Source organism: Channa argus, chromosome 5 (genome assembly GCF_033026475.1).
Source record: "Channa argus isolate prfri chromosome 5, Channa argus male v1.0, whole genome shotgun sequence".
Taxonomy (NCBI): Eukaryota; Metazoa; Chordata; class Actinopteri; order Anabantiformes; family Channidae; genus Channa; species Channa argus.
In genome coordinates this window covers 19,345,636-19,368,245 of record NC_090201.1, presented here as the reverse complement: position 1 = coordinate 19,368,245, position 22,610 = coordinate 19,345,636, and the positions used below count along the sequence as shown (strand labels likewise).

The 22,610-nt window shown below is 37.9% G+C and overlaps 1 protein-coding gene across 1 annotated transcript; it reads right to left on the bottom strand.

The window, feature by feature from the left end:
- Positions 1–1,327: 1,327 nt before the first annotated feature.
- On the bottom strand, positions 1,328–21,838 carry shmt2 (serine hydroxymethyltransferase 2 (mitochondrial)). Its single transcript, XM_067504878.1, has 12 exons — positions 21,687–21,838; positions 15,417–15,611; positions 12,734–12,813; positions 11,781–11,981; positions 11,461–11,542; positions 8,954–9,076; positions 7,192–7,331; positions 6,904–7,066; positions 6,226–6,325; positions 5,169–5,324; positions 4,246–4,353; positions 1,328–3,861 (listed from the first exon to the last, which is right to left on the bottom strand). The coding sequence occupies exons 1-12, from the start codon at positions 21,717–21,719 to the stop codon at positions 3,734–3,736; spliced, it is 1,509 nt and encodes a 502-aa protein (XP_067360979.1). The 5' UTR covers positions 21,720–21,838; the 3' UTR covers positions 1,328–3,733.
- Between the last annotated feature and the right edge of the window lie 772 nt (positions 21,839–22,610).

Below are 22,610 nucleotides of genomic sequence, written 5' to 3'. Positions count from 1 at the left end.
AAAAAAAAAATAAAATAAATAAAAATTTACTGTAAGCTTATAAAATGAGACCCATACTACCAAAACAGCAGTATGCAGGGAAATACATCTTTATGAGAATTTAGCACATTCACACTCCATTTTCAACTAAACTAGAATACAGAAATTCGGAATTTTATCATTGGTACCAAGCAACGACAAAACCAAAGCAATCATCAAAACCACCAAGAAAAAAAAAAAAAAAAAAATCAATACTAAATCAAAAACTGCATGCGTGTGTCAGCAGCACCAAAAATACAACCAGCAGCCAGGAGAAAGTCCAAGCAGAACCTTAACAAGCCATCACTTACCTCCGTGAGTCATCGTAGACCCGAAATCTCTTGCAAAAAGCCGCTATGGTCCTAGGTTTTCCGATAAAGCTCCTCGGGCCTCAAGTCTCTCTTGCTGAAATCGACAACATGCTAATAGCTTAGCAGCTAGCAGCGCAGGACTGCATATTTCGTTCACACAGCCAGCGTGTAGGTTACTTAGCGTGGCAAGCTGTTGGCAGTTTATCCCAAAGTTATTTATAAAATGCTACACAAGCAGCAGACGGAGAAGGAGGAGGAGGAGGAGGATGACGAAGAGGCGCAACAAACTGTTACAGAGCGTAACACATATAACTCTGCAGCAGGTGAACCGAGCCAAACCGTCAACAGGGCATTCACGGTTTAAATAGCCCGCCCCATCAGAGAGGGTGCGTTGGATTTGAGTTGCAGCAGGTGAATTAGGTCATGTGTTTTAAAACCCAAATGTCTAGTAAGCGTTTGCCCAAACATAAATATTTTATAAGCTTCCATGTTTTGAATGTTAAATTTGCTCGTCAATTACAGTACTTTTAGAAGTATGCAATGAAAATACTAAAGTACAAGTACAATACCCACGTAAAAGTACTTGGGAATGAACATATTTCACTATGTTTTTGCCATAAGGGTTGGAACACATCTGCAGCACTGGATAACAATGTGTACAAAACGTTGTATCTTATAGGACACACTTTCTTTGAAACCCTTCTATATAACTACTGAAAGCCTAGTTATTAAATGGCGACTTCACCAATGTTCCACTTGCTCTCTGACTTTAGTTTAGGGTCTAAATATACATTAATGCTTTTAAACTTCCTTCTAACTTCCCTGTATTCAAATATTTCTCAGCTTCTAGCTGAAAAACTCCTCCAGATGACATCACTCTGAGGAGGTTTTCCATCATTCAGATGATGTCATCTGGGCGAGCTCTGGAAAAGCAGGTTGACCATGACTACAAACTTTACAGACTACCCAAACTAGAAACAAAAGACACAAGTTCAATATCAGGGAAGGAATCATTTAATGTTATTAAGAATGATTATAGTAGACAAAAGTGTATAGAAAGAACAGTCAGTTACAATTTTTTGAAACGGAAAAAGAAGTAAAACAAAGATTTAATCCACAATTAGCTAGTACATGTTTCTTTGGGGGGATCCAAATATTCGCACAAATTTTTAATCATTTTATTATAACTTTTTTAATACACTCCTTTACCATTTGTTACTTCTGTTGATAAAACAAGTGCTGAATGTGTGTTTTTATGATGTTCGTTTTAGCATAAAGTCTGCATCTTCTAACACTAAAACTGTATGCAGGGGAGAGGCAAACTTGACTTAGTACAACAACAGTGCACATTCAGCTACTACAAATGTTCTTTTATCAACCAATGTAACACAAACTTTCATTTCTGATAATGGAAAATTGTGTAGAAACGAGAACTGTAAAGGAACCCTTTGCATTAAATATTATGTTGACTCAAAAACATTTCAAAATAATGACACGCAAGCAGTAACAAAAAAATGTTACAATTTGGTAAATGGCTGCTCATATGGCACTTTTATCCAAAGTACTTTACATTGTTGCCTCTCATTCAACCATTCACACACACAGGACCAGGAATCAAACCACTAACCCTGTGGTTAGCTACAGCCGCACAATTTACCACAAACACCTGAGATACATACCTACATTTTCACAATTACAGCATCTTCCCACACACTGCCTGCTTTAAAAGTTCTCAAATTGTAACAAAGTCTGTGGCAAGTGACAATGATTTAAATTAAGATCAAAAACACAGCACAAACTATGTTTTGCATAATAAGCTTTTATTCTGGCTCAGCTAATAAAAAGAATACAAATGTTATTTAAAGAAAGTTGTTTCAACATTGAGTTGTAGTACAATGGGTGGCAACATATTATAGAAGACAAAAAGTAGATTAACACACTAGCAAAATAGTTATTGTTGTATTTTGGTCTAGTCTATTGACCGTAAAACAGATCCGATGTATATAATTCATGATTTGGTTCATTTCAGAAGCTGCATTTGTGGCAATAAGAAAGTACCATGCCATTCCTAACACTCAATTGTGCTGTGAGACCATTACATAAACAGAAATCTGGTTTCCTCACTGATGCAGTGATAATGACAACAGTGCCAATCTGTGAACCAGACAGACAACAAAATACTCTGAAAACGTTGTCAAATCAAGTGTCTTCACAGCTTCCATGAAGCTTCTTCACAGCTTCCATCACTGAATACTATAGTGAAACAAAATGCACTAAAATAAGGCAGACTACAACTCTTTTTTTTCCTTCTACCTGAAGACAGCTGGTATTGGAAATGTTAAGCTGCAAGCAGAATGATGGCAGTCACATAGTTACTGTAATACTTTTTAATAATTTATTTAATAAGTATTTACTCTTTGTAAACTTACTTCGTACCAAGTGTGAAATTATCCAGGGTGTTACTCAATTTCAACTAAAATCCAGCCTAAAATCCAGGGGGAAAATAATGGTGCAGACAACAGCCTCAAAAGAACATAACATCCTTAGTTACTTTCACAAAACAGGTGGAACTGGTACTGGAATCTAATACACATTCACATTAAATTATTTTATATCTGAATTTTGTTTACGTTGTATAAAATGTATTTCGTAAACCATTTGTGTTTCCACGCTTTATAGTGTTGCTTTACTGTAATACTGTATTTTAAGAGAAAGATACTTATTGTTCTACTTTTACAATCAGTTTGATCGGAATGCTTCCACTTCCACTAGAGGAAAATACATTTTGTCGGAGTATCAGAATATTTTGTTAGAATAACCTTGTTTGGCAGAACACCCCTTTACTTCATAAAGCTTCCTGGTATACCTGGTTTCATAACTAGAAAATAACAGTAGAAAGCCATCATGCACCCATCTCCACGTCTAATGATAATAATCCATTAGTCACTTTAGTTAAGACTCTTTGCAGCAGCAAGACTTTTCAAAGTATTATTATAACTAATTATACGCTAATCAAGCAACAGCATCTATGACACCAAGTACAGTTGGTTGTTGTTCGATTTGACATGTTATTTTTTCCTCCCACACTCCCCCCAAAAAAAGGCTGTGAACACAACTCAAAAGATCTTTACAAATAACAGAAAATAAGTTCTTCAGCTTCAAAAAATCCCTATCATATGTTTCTTTACTCATCAAGGAAGTCTTTTTTTAAACAATAGATTGACAAATGACTGCAAAAAGTACAGTATAAAAAATGTGGTTTCTGATTAGAAATAAGGTAACTCAGTCAAAGACACCCATCGCATTTCACTACCTTGACATTGGCCCCTCTCCTCCTTACACCCTACACATCTCCATCTTTTTTCCACCTAGCTGTCACAGCACCCAAGTCCGTTTTGGCTGGCCTAATGATCATGGAAGCCTGGCATTGGAAAAGGCCTGGCAAAAGCTTCAACACGGTGGCGTAGGTCTGCCATGCGTGCCACAGTTTCTGGGTCATGAAGAAGGAAGTTCTTAAAGTCCTGGAGCTTTCCTGGAGAATACAAAGGAAAAATGCAATTTCCTTAGCTTCCCATTTTTAGATGTTTGAAACTACTGTATGCAACTATTTTCAATTTTGTTTTTGACCCAGACTAAGCGGGACTGCTATACGTGTAGAGATATTTACTTTTCAATGTTTTTGAGCAGCTCACCCTTTTAGCCAGTTTGACAATTTCAATAGTTTTTGTTTAATTATTATATTTTGGAGCATTCTCATTTGTTTTAATTTCAGAATAATGAATACATCTAGAGCTATGCAGAGTGCACTGGAACGTATGCTAAAAAATAAACTGGCATAACTCTCCTTTGAACAAAAAAAAGTTGAAACTGAAGCACATGTTCTTAGCAAGGTTACAGTGTAATCCATTTCTCTTACCTGTCTTGTTCTTGACATCCAAGGCAATCTTGAAGCCCTCATCCATAAACTCAACAACTTGCACAAAGTCAGCTTCTTTGAACTTTCTGGAGGTCAGCGCTGGAGCACCTGGGTCAGAGAAGAACTTTCTTAGTATAAAGTGATGACTAGACTTGCATTCCTTTTGCTTATATGGCTAAACTGTTAATTATTTTTGTACTTTTATTTTCTAATTTGGAACCATATGGTCCTATGGTAAGAAGCCAATCTCCCCAGCATCATGAAATGTCAGTAATAAAAAATACAAGGACTCCTGGTGTGTCATACCTACACATTAGATAATCATCTATCACCAAGATGCCATCGAAATGAGAAAGTAATAAGTCCAGAGCACTTATGTGTGTTCACACTGATTAGCCCCAACAGTCAAATCCATCTACATTTTTATTTGCATTTAGTCAACTGGCAGATCACCTAGTTGTTCAAATGTTGTAGTGGATGGAGTATGTAGGGCTGTGTGGATTTAATGTTCTGGGTGATCGGTGTAAAATATCTTGCTTTAAGATAACGCTAAAACTGTGGCTGTGTAGATGTAGAGCTGTTCAACTTCCTGGAAGCTGATTAAAAAGCCAAACATGGTTAATTAATCATGACTTTATTTGTGCTTGTGGCTTAATTGGAGGCTGACTGATTTCCATATGCAGAACTACATTTTGAAAAAGTAAGAAAAACACATCAAGTGTAGATTATGTTCCTAAATGCTAAAGTAAACTTTACAATTGATCATGTTAAGACTAATAATATACACACAGTTTATCGATGTTGAAACTTTCAGAATATTGTCTTGTATTTTTAATGCAGACTTTATGTGATACTCTTAGTAAGTATGACAGGACCTTGTCTGAGTCAAGGTAAATGTAGTGTAATGTGAAGCTCTTCCGAACCTAGCCTGAGGCCACCAGGAGTCAGGGCACTCTTGTCCCCAGGGCAGGTGTTCTTATTGGCAGTGATCGACACGAGCTCCAGCACCCTTTCAGCCCGAGCCCCGTCAATGCCTTTAGGCCGCAGGTCCACTAGCACCAGATGATTGTCAGTTCCACCTGAAATATTCAGCAGTCTTAGTAAAAACTTTGAAGTGGAAGACAGCCCAACACTTCCCAGACACAATCATGGCTTTTAAGCCTTTGATCACACCACCTCAACATTAGTTTAACATTGGTGAAATACTGTTACAAGATTTTAGGTTATGAAACTGAATGTTTATGTGAAAAAAATGATAGAAACACATCAGTGTAAAACTGATCGATCACCTTTATAAAAAGGTTGAATTTGTTACAGAACAGTTTTAGCTAGGTATACCTAATGAACACACAACTCGCTGCAGCCTCTCTGTGTGGAGTTTGCTTTCTTGGGATTTTCATTTAATAAAAAATGCGTGTCATTTAATCATAAATTCAAATAAACTACTTAAAGCCCAATATTGCAATGACAGTCATGTCTATGATGTTTATGTAAGTTTCTGATAACAACTGTTGTTATAAATGCCTACTTTTTCCTTTAGTTAGAAAAGTAAAAAACATATTTAAAAGAGTATGCACTTGCTTTTATAAATCTCTTTTTTCACACACTTTATTTTACACATTTTTACACAAATCACAATACAGTGTAAGCACAGGACAAGTGTCGGGTAACAATTGATGGCTACACATCAGAAAACAGCTGAGACTAGTGTTTTAAATGCAGCACAAGAATTTGCCCACAACCAGTAAGTAACCAATTTCATCTGGTTTTCTTTACTTGAGTGACAAGACACCTACATTGGCATTAGTATATTTGCACATTAGGAATTTAAATACATTTCTGTTTTTCCCCTGTGACATTTGCACTTTGTGACAGGACATATCATTTTATTGATAGGTGTTTTTAATATTTCTCCCTGTTGCTTGCTAAACGAATGTCTTTCTGGGAATAAAGAAAAAAGAAAAAGAAAAGTTAGATTACCTGATACCAGGGTGTAGCCTTTGCTGAGAAGAGCAGCAGCGATAGCCTTGGCATTCTTTAGTACCTGAGCAATATAGTCCTTGAACATGGGAGACTGGGTCTGGACATATGCAAATAATATAAAGAGTTGAGATGGATAGAAATACTGAAATAATGCAAGGCATATGAGGATAAACAAACTTCTATGATTTACATACATCCTGTTTTTTTTTTTTACTTGTAAGTATACAAATTATATTTGACTATATTTTTTCTTTTCACAGAAGTGTTGAATAGTTTCCGCTGATAAAAAAAGTCTTTATAATAGAATATGCAGTGTACCGCATGCAAACTTAATTTTAGTGATCAAAGGCAGATCAGTTAAGAACTTTAGGTTTATAAAAACATTCCCTTTCCATCTTTAATTGATAAATTTTCTACTGCTATCCAGCACAGCATCAGTTACAGAAAATCACACTTAAAAAAAGACAATAAGCAGATGCTCACAGTAGCTTAGAGAACATTTTCTGAGTCAAGTTGCACCAAAGCATCTCAATGGTGAGATTTTGTTTCACTGTAAAATTTGATTCACCAGTAATCAACTTCTTATTAGGAAGTAATAGACCAGGTTAATAAAGTGTTTTGTCAATATAAATCAGGTTAGTTACTTTAGTATTGGCATTTTCATGTTGTGCTGACCTGTCTGAGTGCCACAGCCACACCAGCAATGGCATGATTATGAGGCCCACCCTGCAGGGAGGGGAAGACAGAGAAATTGACCTTGTCCTCGAGGTCGTACATGATTTCCTTCCCCTTCTTGTCCACTGAGCGAATGCCCTTACGATAGAAGATGAGACCAGCCCTGGACAGGACAGAATAATTTTCTATTTTATTTTTCTTTAAAACCCAAACAAGGTTTCATCCTTGATAATTTAATTTGTCCCCAGCCATGAATGGCTCGTATGCCACTCTGGCTGTCCTTCTTACCTGGCCCCTCTGAGGGATTTGTGTGTGGTAGAGGTGACAAGGTCGGCATGTTCAAAGGGAGAAGGGATGGCTTTGGCTGCCACCAGGCCACTGATATGTGCCATGTCAGCAAGCATGTAGGCCTTAATGTCAGTGCACAACTGAAAGAGATAAAACAAACACAATATTATTATTTATTTGTATGCAACATAGCCAAACAAAAAACAAAAATCATGACAATACACTGCAGCATTAAGCCTAGTGCCAAAGAGAGATTTTATGTTATGTTCCCATAATGCAAGATTAAAGTGTTACAGTAACTTTTAAGTTATTTTGAATCCAAATCATATTACCAGTATAGGCATACAGCCCTTTAACAGCCCATACTTTTAGGTCAGACAGTTATTACACAAGTTCAGATAAAAATTAATTTCAGTCAATATACAGTACAAAGTCCTATGCTGTTTATAAACACCAGAACACACTCAAACAGCATAAAAGCGGTCAAAGTCAGCACTTCAGCATTTGTCAATGTTTAATTTCAAACATTTTTTTTTCTATACTTGAGGACAAACGTACTTAATTTTTAAATAATGACACACCTTTGCAGTACATGTACCTATACTCTCAAAGGGCAGATACTTTACAATCTGAGCTGGTGTAATTGTACTGTTCAGCAGCCATCAGAGGCTTGAAATATTGCAGCATAATTCAATAAATCTTTGCTCTCTCTTGCCAACATTTATTGAAATGGGCACAAACAATAAATAGCTCGGTAACATGCAAATGACTCCCTGGCAAATGATCAGAGCTGTAAACAATCTTTTTAGTGCTCCAATTAATATGCATTATCATGACAATCTCCTTCTCTCATATCTAAACTGGATCAGCACATGTTTATTAGATTAAAAGGTAGGGGAGATAGCAGGGTTACTGGAGGGGGTAAAGAACACAAGAGGGTGACGTGAAGTAGCTGATGAATGCTGATAGTGAAACAAATTTAAGAAGGGGGTAGGAAGAAACTTACTTCAATCTAGGTAACACAACATAGAAAACCTGGAAAGGAGCCTGGCTGATTCGGCCATAAAACAGTCAATAGTTCCACTGAGATATGCCAGGGGGAAAAATATGGCCCCACTTCAGGCCTAGTGGCAAAGTAGTTATGGTGCTTAATAAAAACACAGCTCTGTAATGGTGGGACACTCCATCTGATGAAAGTAGCTAAAGTGGAGCTCTGCAACAAAGGGAAGTAGTCATAGAGTGAATGAAATGAATCAGCAGGTGGACATAACAAAAACAGAAAAAGGGGCCACTTGTGCACTGTCAAAGAGAGCAGTGAAGTGTGTGGTTAAAAGTCGATGCTGTGTACATGTGAGTCAGTGAGTGTCTATGGTCAGTTTGGTTTTGTAAGCAAGAGAGGAAGACAGCATCTGATCTTTGCTGTTGTAAGTAAGAGAGAAAGACCAGAAAAAAACGTGTGTGTTTGGAAATGTTAGAGTTTAAAAGCAAATGTTTTGTGTTAAAGGAAGAAAAATTAGTAAAGATGAATTTGAAGTAATCCTAGATCTGGCTAAAGGAAGCAGATGTGTGTGACCGTTCAATAGAAAAGGTTGACTGAGATTTACCTAAGAAGTCAAAGCTGGTCTGACCTTCCTACTGCAGGATGAGAAGTGAATGAAACACGTATACAGAGATAAAAGGTAGAGGAAAACATACACACACAGACAGAAAGCTGGGGTGAAACCTGGCTGGGTTTTCAATACAGACAAAATTCTCCATGCACCTTCTTGATGCGGGGGTAGTCAATGAGGCGGGCATAGGCGCTGGTGCCAGCGATGATAAGCTTGGGCCGAAACAGCTTGGCCGTCATCTCCATCTGGTCATAGTCTATGAGTCCTGTTGAAGTCTGCAGAGAGGGAGACAGATCGAGAAGAGAGAGAGAGAAGAGGCAGATTAAGAGGAAGGAATAAAAAGAAAGTGGAGGAGGAATATAAGAATATTAGAGGGAGAGTAAAGGTCGGGAGAAAAAAAAAGGAACATGAGAGATGAATAAATTTGTTAGATATCTTGAGGATCAAGAGCAAACATATCAGCAAGGAAGAGAGATTTTTTTCCATTTGAAGCTCATCTGAAGCAGCTGCATTTGAAGTAGTTGGCTACCTTAAAAGAGGATGGAATTTAACTAATGGAGACATTTCAACCTGTCATATCATGGAAGAAGATGAAGCAATTGCAGTAATGCACCCCTACGTATCCCAATTCAACCTTTCAGGAATCTACCCAACTGGTGTGATGAGGCAGAGCAGGTTAGAGGTTGGTTTGGAGATTATTCCTGCTTATTTCATTGAATTGAGCAATATAAGACCCATGTTAGACAAGCCATAGTTCAGTGGATGTAAGTCAGAGTCATATGAAATGGAACCAGGCTGGACCAGCCAAACAACCAGTGTGTCTTGTGCATGACTCTCCCCTTCCTCCAAGTTTGAGAAGACAGAGACAATGGAAGAGAGAGAAAGAGAGAAGAGTGGAGCAGAAAAAACAAAGTAAGAGACAGAAAGGATGCAGGATAAGGGAAACAGAGGAAAAAAAGAGGAGAGAAAAGGAGGAGGGAAAGCTTTATTTAGACAACCTGATAATCTCCCATCTCCAGAATACATCTATGGATGTCCCCTCACTCCATCAAGCTGCTCATTGTGAAGACAGAGCCAGTGCTGCTGGCCAGCCTGTCGATTTCCCATTATCTCTTGCACAGAGGGGTCCTGCCTGCCCATACATCAGCAGGTCTGGACATGCAGACCTTTACAACCATCATTCAGCTGCTACCATCACTACCACACAACTATGACCGCAGGAAGAAAAACTTACAATAATGGATGATGTAAAGATCAAATCTACATGTTAACTAAAACAATTACTTGGCAAACCTCTGTGGTAGTACAAATCTTTATGAAATGGAAAACAGCTTTTTGCTTGTTTTAGGTAGTATACCACTATAACTGCATGGTTACACTGTTTTGAAAAGTGGCCATACATCAACCAAAATACAAGAATTTCAGCGCCCTCTGTCAGCAAAGCACCTGCCAGCAAGCATCTGAGAGGCTGATGTTTCTTGAGTTAGACAATGAATCCATGTCCACACTGCCTTATGTCCTCCCTCTGGGAGTGCAAAAGGAAAGTGAATTTCCTGAAAGAGGATCAGAGCAATTCTGCTATATATTTTTCCTCTTCTTTTCTGTTTAGTAAAAATCAATATCCTGTTATTAGATTGTTGTTTTAGACAAATAACCAGGTCAAGCACATTTGTCCTTTAAATTTAGATATTGCATTTATTGAAAACTCATCATTCGTTTTACTTTTGTATCATTTAAGTCAGTGACTGCAAAAGAAAAACTGTGTTGAAAAACAAGCATAAGCTTTTCAAAATAGTGCTTTTGCTCCTGGTCTTCAGATCTCATACCTAGTGATGAAGCTGACTGAACTAGTTATAATAGCATATTGTACAACATTGCACCTGCCAGTATAACACAATAGTACCACAAAGTACTGTATATCTTGAAGGAAAGTATTATTGCATGGCTGTTGGATCAGACTGCATTCATGTTAGCCAAGTGTGATAACCTTTGAACTCAGTGTATATGAATTAAAAATATTATGTACCCTTCATCTGTTTCACAGTTTTCATAATGCAGTAACAAATTTTTAATCACTGAGTCCCATTCCTACCTATTTTCCTAACTATCAAAAAAACAAACAAACACACAAAGAAACCCCACTGATTGTGTATTAAGACTGTCTACTGATATTTTACAAGTGACATCATAAGGTCTCCTGACAACATGATTCCACCATGTTGGACCTGCTCCATTTGTCCCTGACATTATGCTGCAAACATACATACATACATAAATAAGTAAAGATTATAATATAAAGTTAAAGTCATTCATACTTGTCAAATATCTTGAGTTTATTATTTAGCTGGCTAAATAAAAAAAGTCATACTTGTTCACTTGTTTTTGATACCTTTCTGCTCACTTAGCAAGCTAAACACAAGTTATGCAGCATGTATTGACTTGGTAGACTATTACCTGACCTGCTTTTCAGATAGATGTGACTTGGTAAGTGCCAATTCAATCCCCATATGCAATATATTTAATAACGTAAAACATAGTATCTCAATGTACTGCATTCTGGTCAGCAACAAGTCCAATACAGTGATCAAAACAAAGTTCCTGTGACTTGGCGACCTCAAAAACGTATTAGTTGACATCAGCAGCAGGGCTCTCTACTTACATTTAGCTTGTAGGGCATGGATTCAAAAAAGATTGAGGTTGCTGAGATCCTCTTCACATCAGACATGTAACCATGAGTCAGACTGGGGTTACAAAAAGTAGCATGTAGGCAGATGGAAACAAACAAACAAAAAAACAGGTAAGCAAAAACTCTGTTACATTACATATTATAAAATATATTCAGCATCTCAATATTTAATGTAGAGGAAGAAAAAAAGGGCTGCAAAGTGTGCAGATAAAGAAAACTGCAAACGTTGTAACACTAAGCGTAAAAATATTCTAAAGTTTAAGAATAAGAACAAAGCAACAGTGATTACATACTGTCCTCCATCGGGCAGGTCCAGGCCCATGATGCGATCGTGGGGGTTAAGCACAGCTGTGTAGACAGCAAAGTTAGCAGGCGAGCCAGAGTACGGTTGCACGTTAACACCCCACAGAGCTGGATCCAGGTCAAAGGCCTCCAAGGCTCGTTTCTGACACAGTAACTCAATCTGATCAACCACTTCTGCTCCACCATAGTACCTAGGGATGGGTGGAATGGTTTCAGAAAAAAAAAAGGAAATTTGATTTTCTATGAATAAAAAAAACAACAACAATCACAGGTAATTTACTAAGAGGTGTATAATAAGCACACATATTAATTACATTTCTGTCGATTGCTGAATATTGTCCAATATATTCAAATATTGTCAATCCATTTGTCAAACCACACTGTAGCTCTACAGCAATTTAGACAAATGTTGACCTGACATCAGACCTGGGACATCTAAGGTAAAAAAGCTCAAACCTTTTCAGTGAAATTACAGATGAAGGAGCAACAGATGGCTATGGAACAAACACTCATTCAATGAGATCATGCTTTTCATTCATTACATTACAGCAACAGATGAGCTGGATGTAAGGGGTAAAATACAAATTAAAAACCCACAAACACACAGCACAAAATTTAAATTTTCCATTCTAGGAATCAAAGCTATGAAATAAGAAGCATTTCAGAACATGTCAACTTTTTGTTTGCTCTTCATAAATGTGAATTGTCCTGAAACATACAACTGTCACTGAATCTTCATCAATGTATCCCTTCAGAAATTAATTTTTGGCAAAGCAAAGTCTTTGGATTATATGCTGTGTTGTTGGCATGTACTGTAAGACTATGGTGTATATTAGTGTGTGCCTATGAGTATATTCATTCTTGTATGTATAAGACAAATATCCAAAAACTGAGTATATCAACAGTGTTAATAAATAGGGTGTGCCTGAATAAATACACTCACCTTCTCCCTGGGTAGCCTTCTGAGTATTTGTTGTTCAGACAGGAGCCCAGAGCTTCCAAAGCTGCTCGACTGCAGAAATTCTGTGGTGGAAACACACGCACGCACAAGCATACACACACTCAGATCAATGGCACAAGTGACCAAAAGGGACAAGGACGGCAAATTAAAGTCTGTTAAGTGATAGTGAGAAATCCCCCTCCAGCTAGAGGCAATCATTACAGTATTGAACCTCTGGTCTTCCGTAGACTAACACTTTGCACTTCACAATGCTTATCGCCTCACTGCTGGAGGATACAACACAATGTAATAAACTTTCCCGCACATGCTGAGATACATTGGTGTGGGCTTTTTTTAATCATTTTGTATTGCACTTTCAAAGAGAATTAGACCTTAGTGAATATGTTGCTTTTGCAGTATTGCTGAAAATAAGTATGATAATCCCCAAAACATGTTACTTTATATCTTGTCCATGTGCCATAAGGTATAAAAGACATTTTAGGTTAAAATCTGTGACCTAAAAGGTCACCTTGCGCTACAATTTTTTTTACCAAAGGGGGAGAAAATAATGGATAAGCAAAAATGTAGTCGATAATGACTATAGTAAGCCGTAAGTTCAAAAAAACATTTCTACTCTTCATTTAGTATAACATTTTCCAAATGCAGCTTCTAAAGCATCCTTGTGATTATACAATACCTCTCTCTGAATAATGTGAGTAATGGAGAATGTGTTTCAGTTGGTTATTGTGCTTTGGCTGTCTAACTCTTGTCAAAATTACACTAGAGTCATACTGACACTTACTGACATAGGAAACTGTACTATATATTTAAAGACTGAATGAATGCCTATCCAAATCAAGAGCGTTTCATTATTAAGCTGCCTTACAAATTTTAAAATAGGGCTCCTCTTATTCATGTGTGCCGCTCTTTGATGTGGGAAAATTGTAATATTTAGAAAGACATAAGTTACAGAAACATTTTAGATCATGAACAGACTCCAATGGGGTCAGGCAAAAGAAAATGTGACTGGGGCATCCCAACTTGTTATGGGCTTGTAAAAGTTAGAGATTGTAATATTATTTATATAATATTGGCCTATACAAATAAACTTGAATAAACTTGCTGTTAACTATACAACAGTGTGTCTTGACTGGGTTAGTGATCATGGATACCTCTCTTGCCTCCTGGTACAATACTCTAGCATGCATTATCACTTGGCCAGTAATAAGGTCTTACAAAAAACACAGACACAAACACAGTCTCTCCTCTCTCTTTTGTTGAGGCGGTAATGTATTTGTTCAGTGCATGGTTATGCGAATTCTTCACCTTGGAGCCAAGAGAAGATCAAGGGAGATAAGAGTTCCAGTAACAGCTTTCTGTCGCATCAGTCTGTCATGCTGACATTTGTGCATATATTAAAAAAGGAAAGGCATCTGCTTCCCAGCGTCTTTAGTTTTCTATGTGGGTGTGGACGTGTGGAAAAATATATGTCTTTTTAGTCAAGGAATGCCTTTCTGAGCTGTACTGTGATGTGCCTTGCAGAGTGAGGTGGGGAGGAGGCTGAATGAAGATATCAGCTTTATCTCACACTAGAGCGGTCAGGCTTTGTGTTGAGAGGGGGCTGATATACGCCACTGAACAACTACTGTGGCAAAGAAGAAACATGAGGAGAGAAAGAGAGAGAACAAAGCAAGATAAAACCATGTCTGCTGTTCTGAATAGTAAATGTTTCCATTTCACATCCAGCCTTATGTTTCTGTAACAACTGAGCTTTTCTTGCTGAAAGTGAGTACTGTTGCACCATTTAAGAAGCCATGCTTGAATGACTTACAGTAAACCACACTGCAGTTTCCCAGTTGATGAAAAATGAATGAATAGTAAGATTAATATAAGTTTGTGCTTTTTTTAACACTATTTTTGAGATCTTGACAGCTGTTTTATCATTTAAATATTCGAGTCAGAAGATCACAGTTTTACCCAGCTAACACATTACTGAAAACCCTAAAAGCAAATATTAAAACATACAAGACGATTTACAAATAAATACAAACAATGAAGGAATTTAAATTTGCAGTATCCGACTTTTAACTCAGCACTAATACCATTTCTGGTATGCTGAGTTGTAAGGTACGCATTGTAATTATCTGTGGTCGATGATAATTAATAAGGGCTTTTCTTTCATTGCATCACGGGGAACAAATACACCTAGAATAGATAACCATAAGGCTAGCAAGTCTATTCATTCATCATTATAGTAAATGTTTCTGTTGTTTAGTAATGGTCTAAACCAAAGAACAAACTAAACAAACTAGTATTTGTTAATTCCATAGCAGCACTTTTAGTATTAACAAAATGATGTTAAAATCTGAAAAATAAGGAGCTTCAAGGAAATGTCTCAGAGTGCACAAACTATGTGATCCTTAGCCCTATCATTTTTAAATATCTATTCACTGTAAATTCGAACATCCTAAGTTGGCAAATTCATTTGTACTCTTCTTAAACGGCATTAAACATGCAAATTTATTGTGGCATCCTACCAAGGTTTGAAATCAGGATTCATTGTTCCCCCTATTAAACTTTCCTTTGGATTGTAAAGTGTTGGACTGACTACAAAAGACCAAAAAGGATCAGTAAACATGCAAAGTTCAAAATAAAACATCTGTTATACTTTAACAATTTGTTTTACCTCAGATGCAATCATCTCTAAGCCACGGCACTGCCTGTCCTTCTCCTTCCGGAGCAGATCCCACATTTCTGGGTCGTCCTGGGCCAGGCTCTCCTGGCCCGTCCATTGGCGGTCTTCATCCACTGTACGGCTGGCAGCGTGAGACTGTTGCGTGCCACGTACACCGAGATGAACAGGGACACGCTGGCACAGTGGCTGTGGGTAGAAGACAAGTTGAAGGATTGGAGATTTAATTTAATAAAACAAAAGAGGAAATAGAGGAAAACAACAAGGATCAATGGAGTGTGTATTAGCTTTATAAAAATATCAGTGACTGTAAACCTATTCTCTAATATTGATTCACTACAGTCTTATTAGAATTGGAATCAGCTGCTAAAGCTTGGGACGTTTGGTTTCATTCAAACCTGCAAATTTAGCTGTTTTACCAAAATCTTACTACCAAAAGGCAAATTACCACCACTTTAAAATAAAATATTAAAAGAATACTTAGAGTTACCATGAGTACAAACAAAAACAATTAAAATATGTGACTGTTGAAGATTAAACATAATTTTCCTACCGGATGCATGTGCTCTTATTACATTTTTATATGGCCCACCAATTTCTAAAATATACAAATAATTCTGACCTATATAAACAAGGAGACATTTCAAGTGCCTTCCTCTCCTCTGTTCCTCACACACTAATATGTAGCCTGGTATAATTAGAAGTTGGCATGGTTGCATGATATCAATAATCAGCATGGTTGTTCAATTATGCCTCCATCAGCACTTCTACATACTGAGGGGCTGACTTTTACAGCCTCAGTGTACCGAAGGAGGCATACAGAGAACAGATTCAGCACTTCCTGCTTATCTAATCTGGACTGGGGCTGGCAAGTTCTGCTGCTGTTACTGCTGCAATGCCTGATCATGTGAGTGTGCAGAGTCCATACAACTTTAACTGGCTTTGCCTCTTTTTATTTTTTCTCCAAGTTAAAAATGAATCACATAGTGGGTGCGATTGTACTTCATCTAGGCAGTATGCATGTAACGGATTATTTAAACACAAAATCTCTTACTTAGTATTACATACAGTAGATGATTTGTATAGCTAATAATAAAAGTTGTGTGCACCTAAAGATTGTCATGTAGCTGTACATGTGACCCTCAGAGCACAAGTCCCCTGTACAAACCCCAATCAACTTGGAGAGCACTGTGTGGGAGAACACTGTCAGGTTTAAAAAAATCTTGACAGGTTGATTGCACTCAGAACAAATTGGCTCTCTCCCATCATTTAATCAACAATATGATTATGACTCAGTGTTGAGATAAATCCTAATCCCTGCCAACCTATACTTATCATCTGTACAGGTGTGCTGGGGTGTGAGAAACAACCTCCCTTTAATAGCACCATTAAAAAGCAATTAACATAATGCTCAGAACTGGTTGAGACAGCCATAAGAAAAAAAATGCAATTTATGCTTATTCACCTATAAATTTTTTTTGCGTACTTCATCTTTTAAAGTGGCTTTACTGAAACATAAATGTAACAAAGTAACTGTAGTTTTAAAATAAAAAAATAATACCATTAGGCAGGAATGTAAAAAGACACACTAAATTGGAAATCTCTGCAATGCAAAATGGCCAGCCTTAGTCTCATTTTACATAATTTGTAAAAAACAAAAGAAGAGGAAGGCAGATCTACTCCATCACCATTTCCCCATCCTCTCTGCAGAGGAGCCAGTAATGACACACCGGGCGGCACATCTGGCACATAAATGGCTGGTTTCTAAGCTTCTACCTCGGCCTTCTGTCACTGGTGGCAGTGGTGATGGTGAAAAAGGGTAGAGGGCTTCCCCTCAGTATTCTGGAAGGGATGAGGTTCTGGAGAGACAGGTCGGGCTGCCTCTGAGGACACATTTCTTACTGAGAAATCACACTGGTCATTAAATCTTGACGGGAACTGTCCTTTGCTGTCTGTGTTTATGGTGGGACACACCAGGGAAAACGGCAGCTGAAAAACCTAAAACACAAGCGAATGCTGCCATAGTTGCCACCTTTCCTTCACCTTTATCCCTGCTTTTCTTTTCCCATCTCTCTGTTTCCATCATGTCACCCTGGGCCGCTAAGCACGGTCAGCTAAGTAGCACTGGTGTGGCGTTTTTATTAGTTGGTCTTGTCATCGATGTCACTTTCACAACTTACAAACGGGACACCTATGGTGCAAATCAAAAAAAAGACACAGGTCAGTCCCAGGGGTCTGTCTCTGAGCTTTTCTGTCTAATTTCCCAGCCCTGATCATTATAGCAGATTAATTAATAAAGAAACTGATCCAAGAAAAGTGAGAGCCAAGATACAAGCACCAAATATGTCATGGAGCGACTATTTTTAGGCGACAGATTATGCTGTCGTTTGAAGGTGAACTTGATGAAAACTCTGCTGTGAGAACAGAGGCGGGACAGGCCACATCAACCTGGGCGCTGAACAGAAAACAATGGTTGAGTCATAGATGCATTGCATCTGTGTGACAAGGATAAGGTAACTGTTGGCAGTTTGCGTCTCCTGTCAAACATCTGCACTCAAAGAACAATGGCAGAGAAAAAGAAAGAGAAAGAAAAAAAAATCATTCCATTAATCCTAGTTCTGTATTATTTTCGCCTATTTCCAGAAGCAGCTCCAAAGGCAAGTCAATTTTACAGATGACTGCTGTCCATCAGTGGCTATGCCAAACAACAATCAGCCTGGTAACAGGAGAAAAACAGAAGAGACTAGAGAGAAGAAACAGTGAAGGAAAAAAAAGATATGTAAGGTAAGAGAGAAAAAGTGTCAACAGGGCAACAGCATCCGTCAGTCTGATACTCGGTTGCCTCTTTCCCTGTCACTGACTAATAGCAGGGCTGTCCGTTACAAATTGCCACTCTGATTCAGTCTGGATGACACTAGACTGAGAAATCTGGATGGGGTGAAAAGGAATGAAGGGATGGAGGCATAGTCCACGGCGACTGCACTCTCCTCGGGTCAAAGTGTTGTCAGGGTGATGTCAACAACAAAGCCAATCTTCAGGGGGTAGTGGAACAATATGTTTATGCTATAATCCTTCCACAAGACTTCCTTTTAGTAAGGAAGAGGACACTGAAAGAGCTCAGGCTTCCTGATGCCTCAGTAAATCTAAACACATTTACTAGTGACATTGTCTGGGTCAAGCCTGGCTCATGGCTTTGTTTTTTTTTTTCTCCTTTACTACCTTGGTCAAGGAGACAAGGAGTTAAAAGGGTATTTGTTGATTTAATGCAGTAGTCAGACAGGTGTGGTACCAATTGATTATTATTTTCCTTATCATTTCATTTGATTATTAATTTTATTTTTTTGAAATTGTCAAAATGACCCAAAGTGACTTCTACAATTAGTTAAATATTAAGATTATTAATCCTGAAAGTCTGAGAGCCATCTCTCATTAAATCAGAGTAGTTCCAACCATTGTAGATCACTGGTTAGGGGAGAAAAATAAAAAAAAAACATACAATGCTGTGAAACAGGGCTGAAAAAATAAAAAAGTATTTCTATTCTGCTACAGGTAAATTAATAAACAATTACCAAAAGGCTAAAGAGTACCCCCTGCTAGGATGGTGATGGGTTAGTTCATGTCAAAAGTTGGTGTTTATAAAAGCAACAACTTTTATTTTCCATGGTTTTTGGTGTGAGAGGTGAAGCCAGTGTTCAGGATGCTTTGTACAGCTAGAAAAAGTTTAAAACAAGATAAAAGTTCTTTTTGTCTGACACTGAATATGCCCAATGATGTTGGTTGATGAATGGAAATAAAAATATCATAAATCGTTTTTGAAAAAAGGTTTCATGTTGCCTGTTTTTAGGGATTATTGTGCGTCTTTTCCTTAGAACTACTGTCAAAAAAGTGTGACGACTAGGAGTTTTGCACCAAACTCCAAAGGGCAGCAGGTTTGCTCACAAAACAAAAAGCAAGCAAAACCCTGTAAAACTATCTGTAATCTTCCAGTACACGGCACAAGGAAATATGAGCATTAATTTGTACATTCTAATTTAATATGTTGGTCATGCTGAACTGTTACTGAAGTAAACAACATAACCAAAGATTCATAGGAGACATTTTCTGGGACAAAATAAAAAAAAAATGCAACTCTGACCTGCAATAACACTAAATCTCAACATACAGTAAAATTTCCACTTAAAACCAAATTCTGCATAACTATAAGACAACTGCCTACATACTGTAGGTCAACACATCTGTGTTTCGTCAGTGTGTACCGATTTAGATTTATTACATCACTGGCATGCTGACTTTCCTACTTGTCCAGTAGACTGGACTTAGATTTCACATGTAAATTATTATTAAGCAGTGGGAGAAAGCTAATTAACAGCCGAGGGCATGCTCATAAACTAAACAGCAAACCCTAAAGGTTATGGACATTTCAGCAACAGACCTGTGCCTCTTAAAAACACCAGTGGTTTAAAGAGGCCAAATGTACAGTAAATGTTCAGTTTATATAAATACATGAAACAATGCACATTTGCGCTTCTTTTAAAACTTCACTCTCCTTGCGCAAAACTGTAATAAACAAAAAAATCTAAATCTTTCAAAATTGTGAATTATAATTCCTGCATTTTGTGGTTGTCATACTGGAAAAGCATACAAGCATGTGAATGGTCTGCACTGCACTTTTATAGCTTTTTGTACCTATTGGCACTTAAAGCGCTTTACACTGCTTCTTATTCAGCCATTCACACTCACACACCAATGGGGAAGCTGCTATACAGCTGGCCAACATTCACCGGGAGCAACTAAGTCAGTATCTTGCTCAAGGACATTTCAACTTGGGACCGGAGCCGGATATCGAACAAACAACTGCGAGATTGGTGGACGACTGCTCTACCTCCCTGCACCACAGTTGCCCTTGTGTGAACCACTCAGTTTAATGGGAAGTTTCAACACACCGACAGTGACTTAGAAAAGTAGGTCTGAATGCATGCCACAGGATTTTGGCACAAACTTGACATAGCCCAGTTGTTTAAAAACTACATGAAATTCTTACTCTCTGAAATAGGTCACTTGATAAAGTTAAATCTCAAGCTGTCAACCAACTTTTTTTCCTCCCAAACACCAAAATCACCCTGATGGCTCCGCTAATAAAACAAATTTATAAATGAAAAGCTCTAAACTGCCCAAACAATCCAGTGACCCAAAATAAATACATCATCGGCTACATAATAACAATTACTGCAGCAGGAAAAACAAGGATACTTTAGAAGCATAATTTACTTTAACAATTATCTTCTGTATATTGCACAGTAATGATAATGCACTGCACCTTCAACACTACACGAGTGACAGATGTAACTAGACTCAAAGCTGTTATGGAGATTGGAGTTTATAGAGGTCTCTGTTATAAAGAGATTAAAAAATTTTATTCTCCTAATGTTACAGATAAACAAAGTTTGAATTTACAAAAAAAAAAGTCGTCATGCTGACTACAGTTTGTGGTGCTGCTCACGTGATATGCGTGGTCCTGATAGGGCTTTCAAATATTTTCTACCCCTTTTATAGCAGTGAAAGTGGAAATTAGTTTTTAGCTACAGTTGGGTGCAATTGTTTGAATCCGCTATTTTGAAATGGCAAAAACAGTAAAACTAAGTTTTTCTACATGAAGCACTTAAAGTACGATGATGGAACACTTTTCAATAACTGATGCATTGAATATATATGCTGATGAAAAAAACTTTGTTTGGCTCTTTTTGCAAATTCAAAATAGGGGGTAGTTTACTTCTTCAAAGTTAAAAACTAAAGACTTTTTATTTCGTGGTGAAGCGGTTTTCCAGTAGGTTACGGTAAACCTAATCAAATGTTTGTGATGATCATCGGTGTTCTGTCTTGTCCCCCTCATGATGAAACAGAGAACTCACTGTTGCATCATAACTTGGGACACAGCTGCTGCTCTGAAACGTTAACATGCACTGAGAACCTGCCTGCTAGCTTTTCGGCTAGCTTACGAACTATCGGCATTTTAGAAATGCAAAGAGGCCAGTAGGGAATAAGACCGCTACCTGTGACCTGACCGAACTATTCCTCTATTTTGTGAATTATATACTTTGCCCAAGCCAATATAAGCAACTTAACGCCGCCACCACTGTAGCCATGAGTGACCACCACGGATTTTAAGCTAGTCAATTTAACACGTCGATCGTAGCAAAATTACCGCTCTTTAATATTTCGCCACATAAACAATTACACAGAAACTGCGCTTAGTGATCCACGCACCCTTGTGAGTTGTCTCAGGGCAACGGACAGCATATTTCCAGTTGTCAGGCCGGGGGAAGAAGCAGCACAGCCAGGAGACACACGGTTGACAAGCTCTAAAAAGGCTGTTTGAAGTCGTTGGCAACGGCTGGTTACGCTTTCTGCCGAAGGGGCTGATGGGAATTGTAGTTGCCAGTACGTCTTCCTTCAGAATCCAGTTCATTCATCTGTTAACTCAACTTATGTGCGTGGTCTCACACGAAGTACGAAATACTTCATTGATCATTTATGTTTCTCTTTAAAAAAAAAAATCACCCAACTTCCTCCTCCATTTTGGAAGTTTAAAGTGATTATCAGCCCATTCCCATCCCCAGTTGTGCAGTGCCGGTCCAAGCCCGGTATAAATTGGGGAGGGTTGTGTCAGGAAGGGCATCCAGACATGCGTACAATGATCTACTGTGGCGACCCTGAACTCATGGGATAAGCCGAAAGGACAACAACCCCCCCGCCCCCCCCCCCCCCAAAAAAAAAAATGATTATCTGTTTGTTTATGGCAGTTGCAGACCACACCTACTGTATCAAGCAAAATTGTTTGTCTTGCTCGCCAGATGCATAATCATGATAAATCTAATGGGTGTTGGTTTTATGCACTTTTATTTTATCATTGTAAATATTTTAACTGTTTTGTGTTATTGTGTGTGGGGTATGTGTATTTAAGTTTGATGTATTCTAGGCACACTTAGGGAGAGACATTGGTATTGTAAATATATACATGTTACTAAATACATAAAAAAATATCATGTTGTGGATGATCATAGTATTTTTTTTTCATAAATAATTTCAATGTGTTTGTGTTTACCCACATAAAAAGAGCACTGCATCAGCCTTGTGGTTAAAATTGGGGATGGAGGATAATGAGTACTTCTTTCGGTAGTTGCTTTTAAT

What these genes read in the sequence shown, in the direction of transcription:
- shmt2 (XM_067504878.1), bottom strand. Translation starts at nt 21,719, where the DNA reads ATGCTGTCCGTTGCCCTGAGACAACTCACAAGG. An exon ending in CCATGCCCTACAAGCTAAAT is followed by an intron (nt 9,077 to 11,460) that starts GTAAGTAGAGAG and finishes CCCTCTCTGCAG; the next exon opens with ACTTCAACAGGACTCATAGA. An exon ending in GGATGTCAAGAACAAGACAG is followed by an intron (nt 3,862 to 4,245) that starts GTAAGAGAAATG and finishes TGTATTCTCCAG; the next exon opens with GAAAGCTCCAGGACTTTAAG.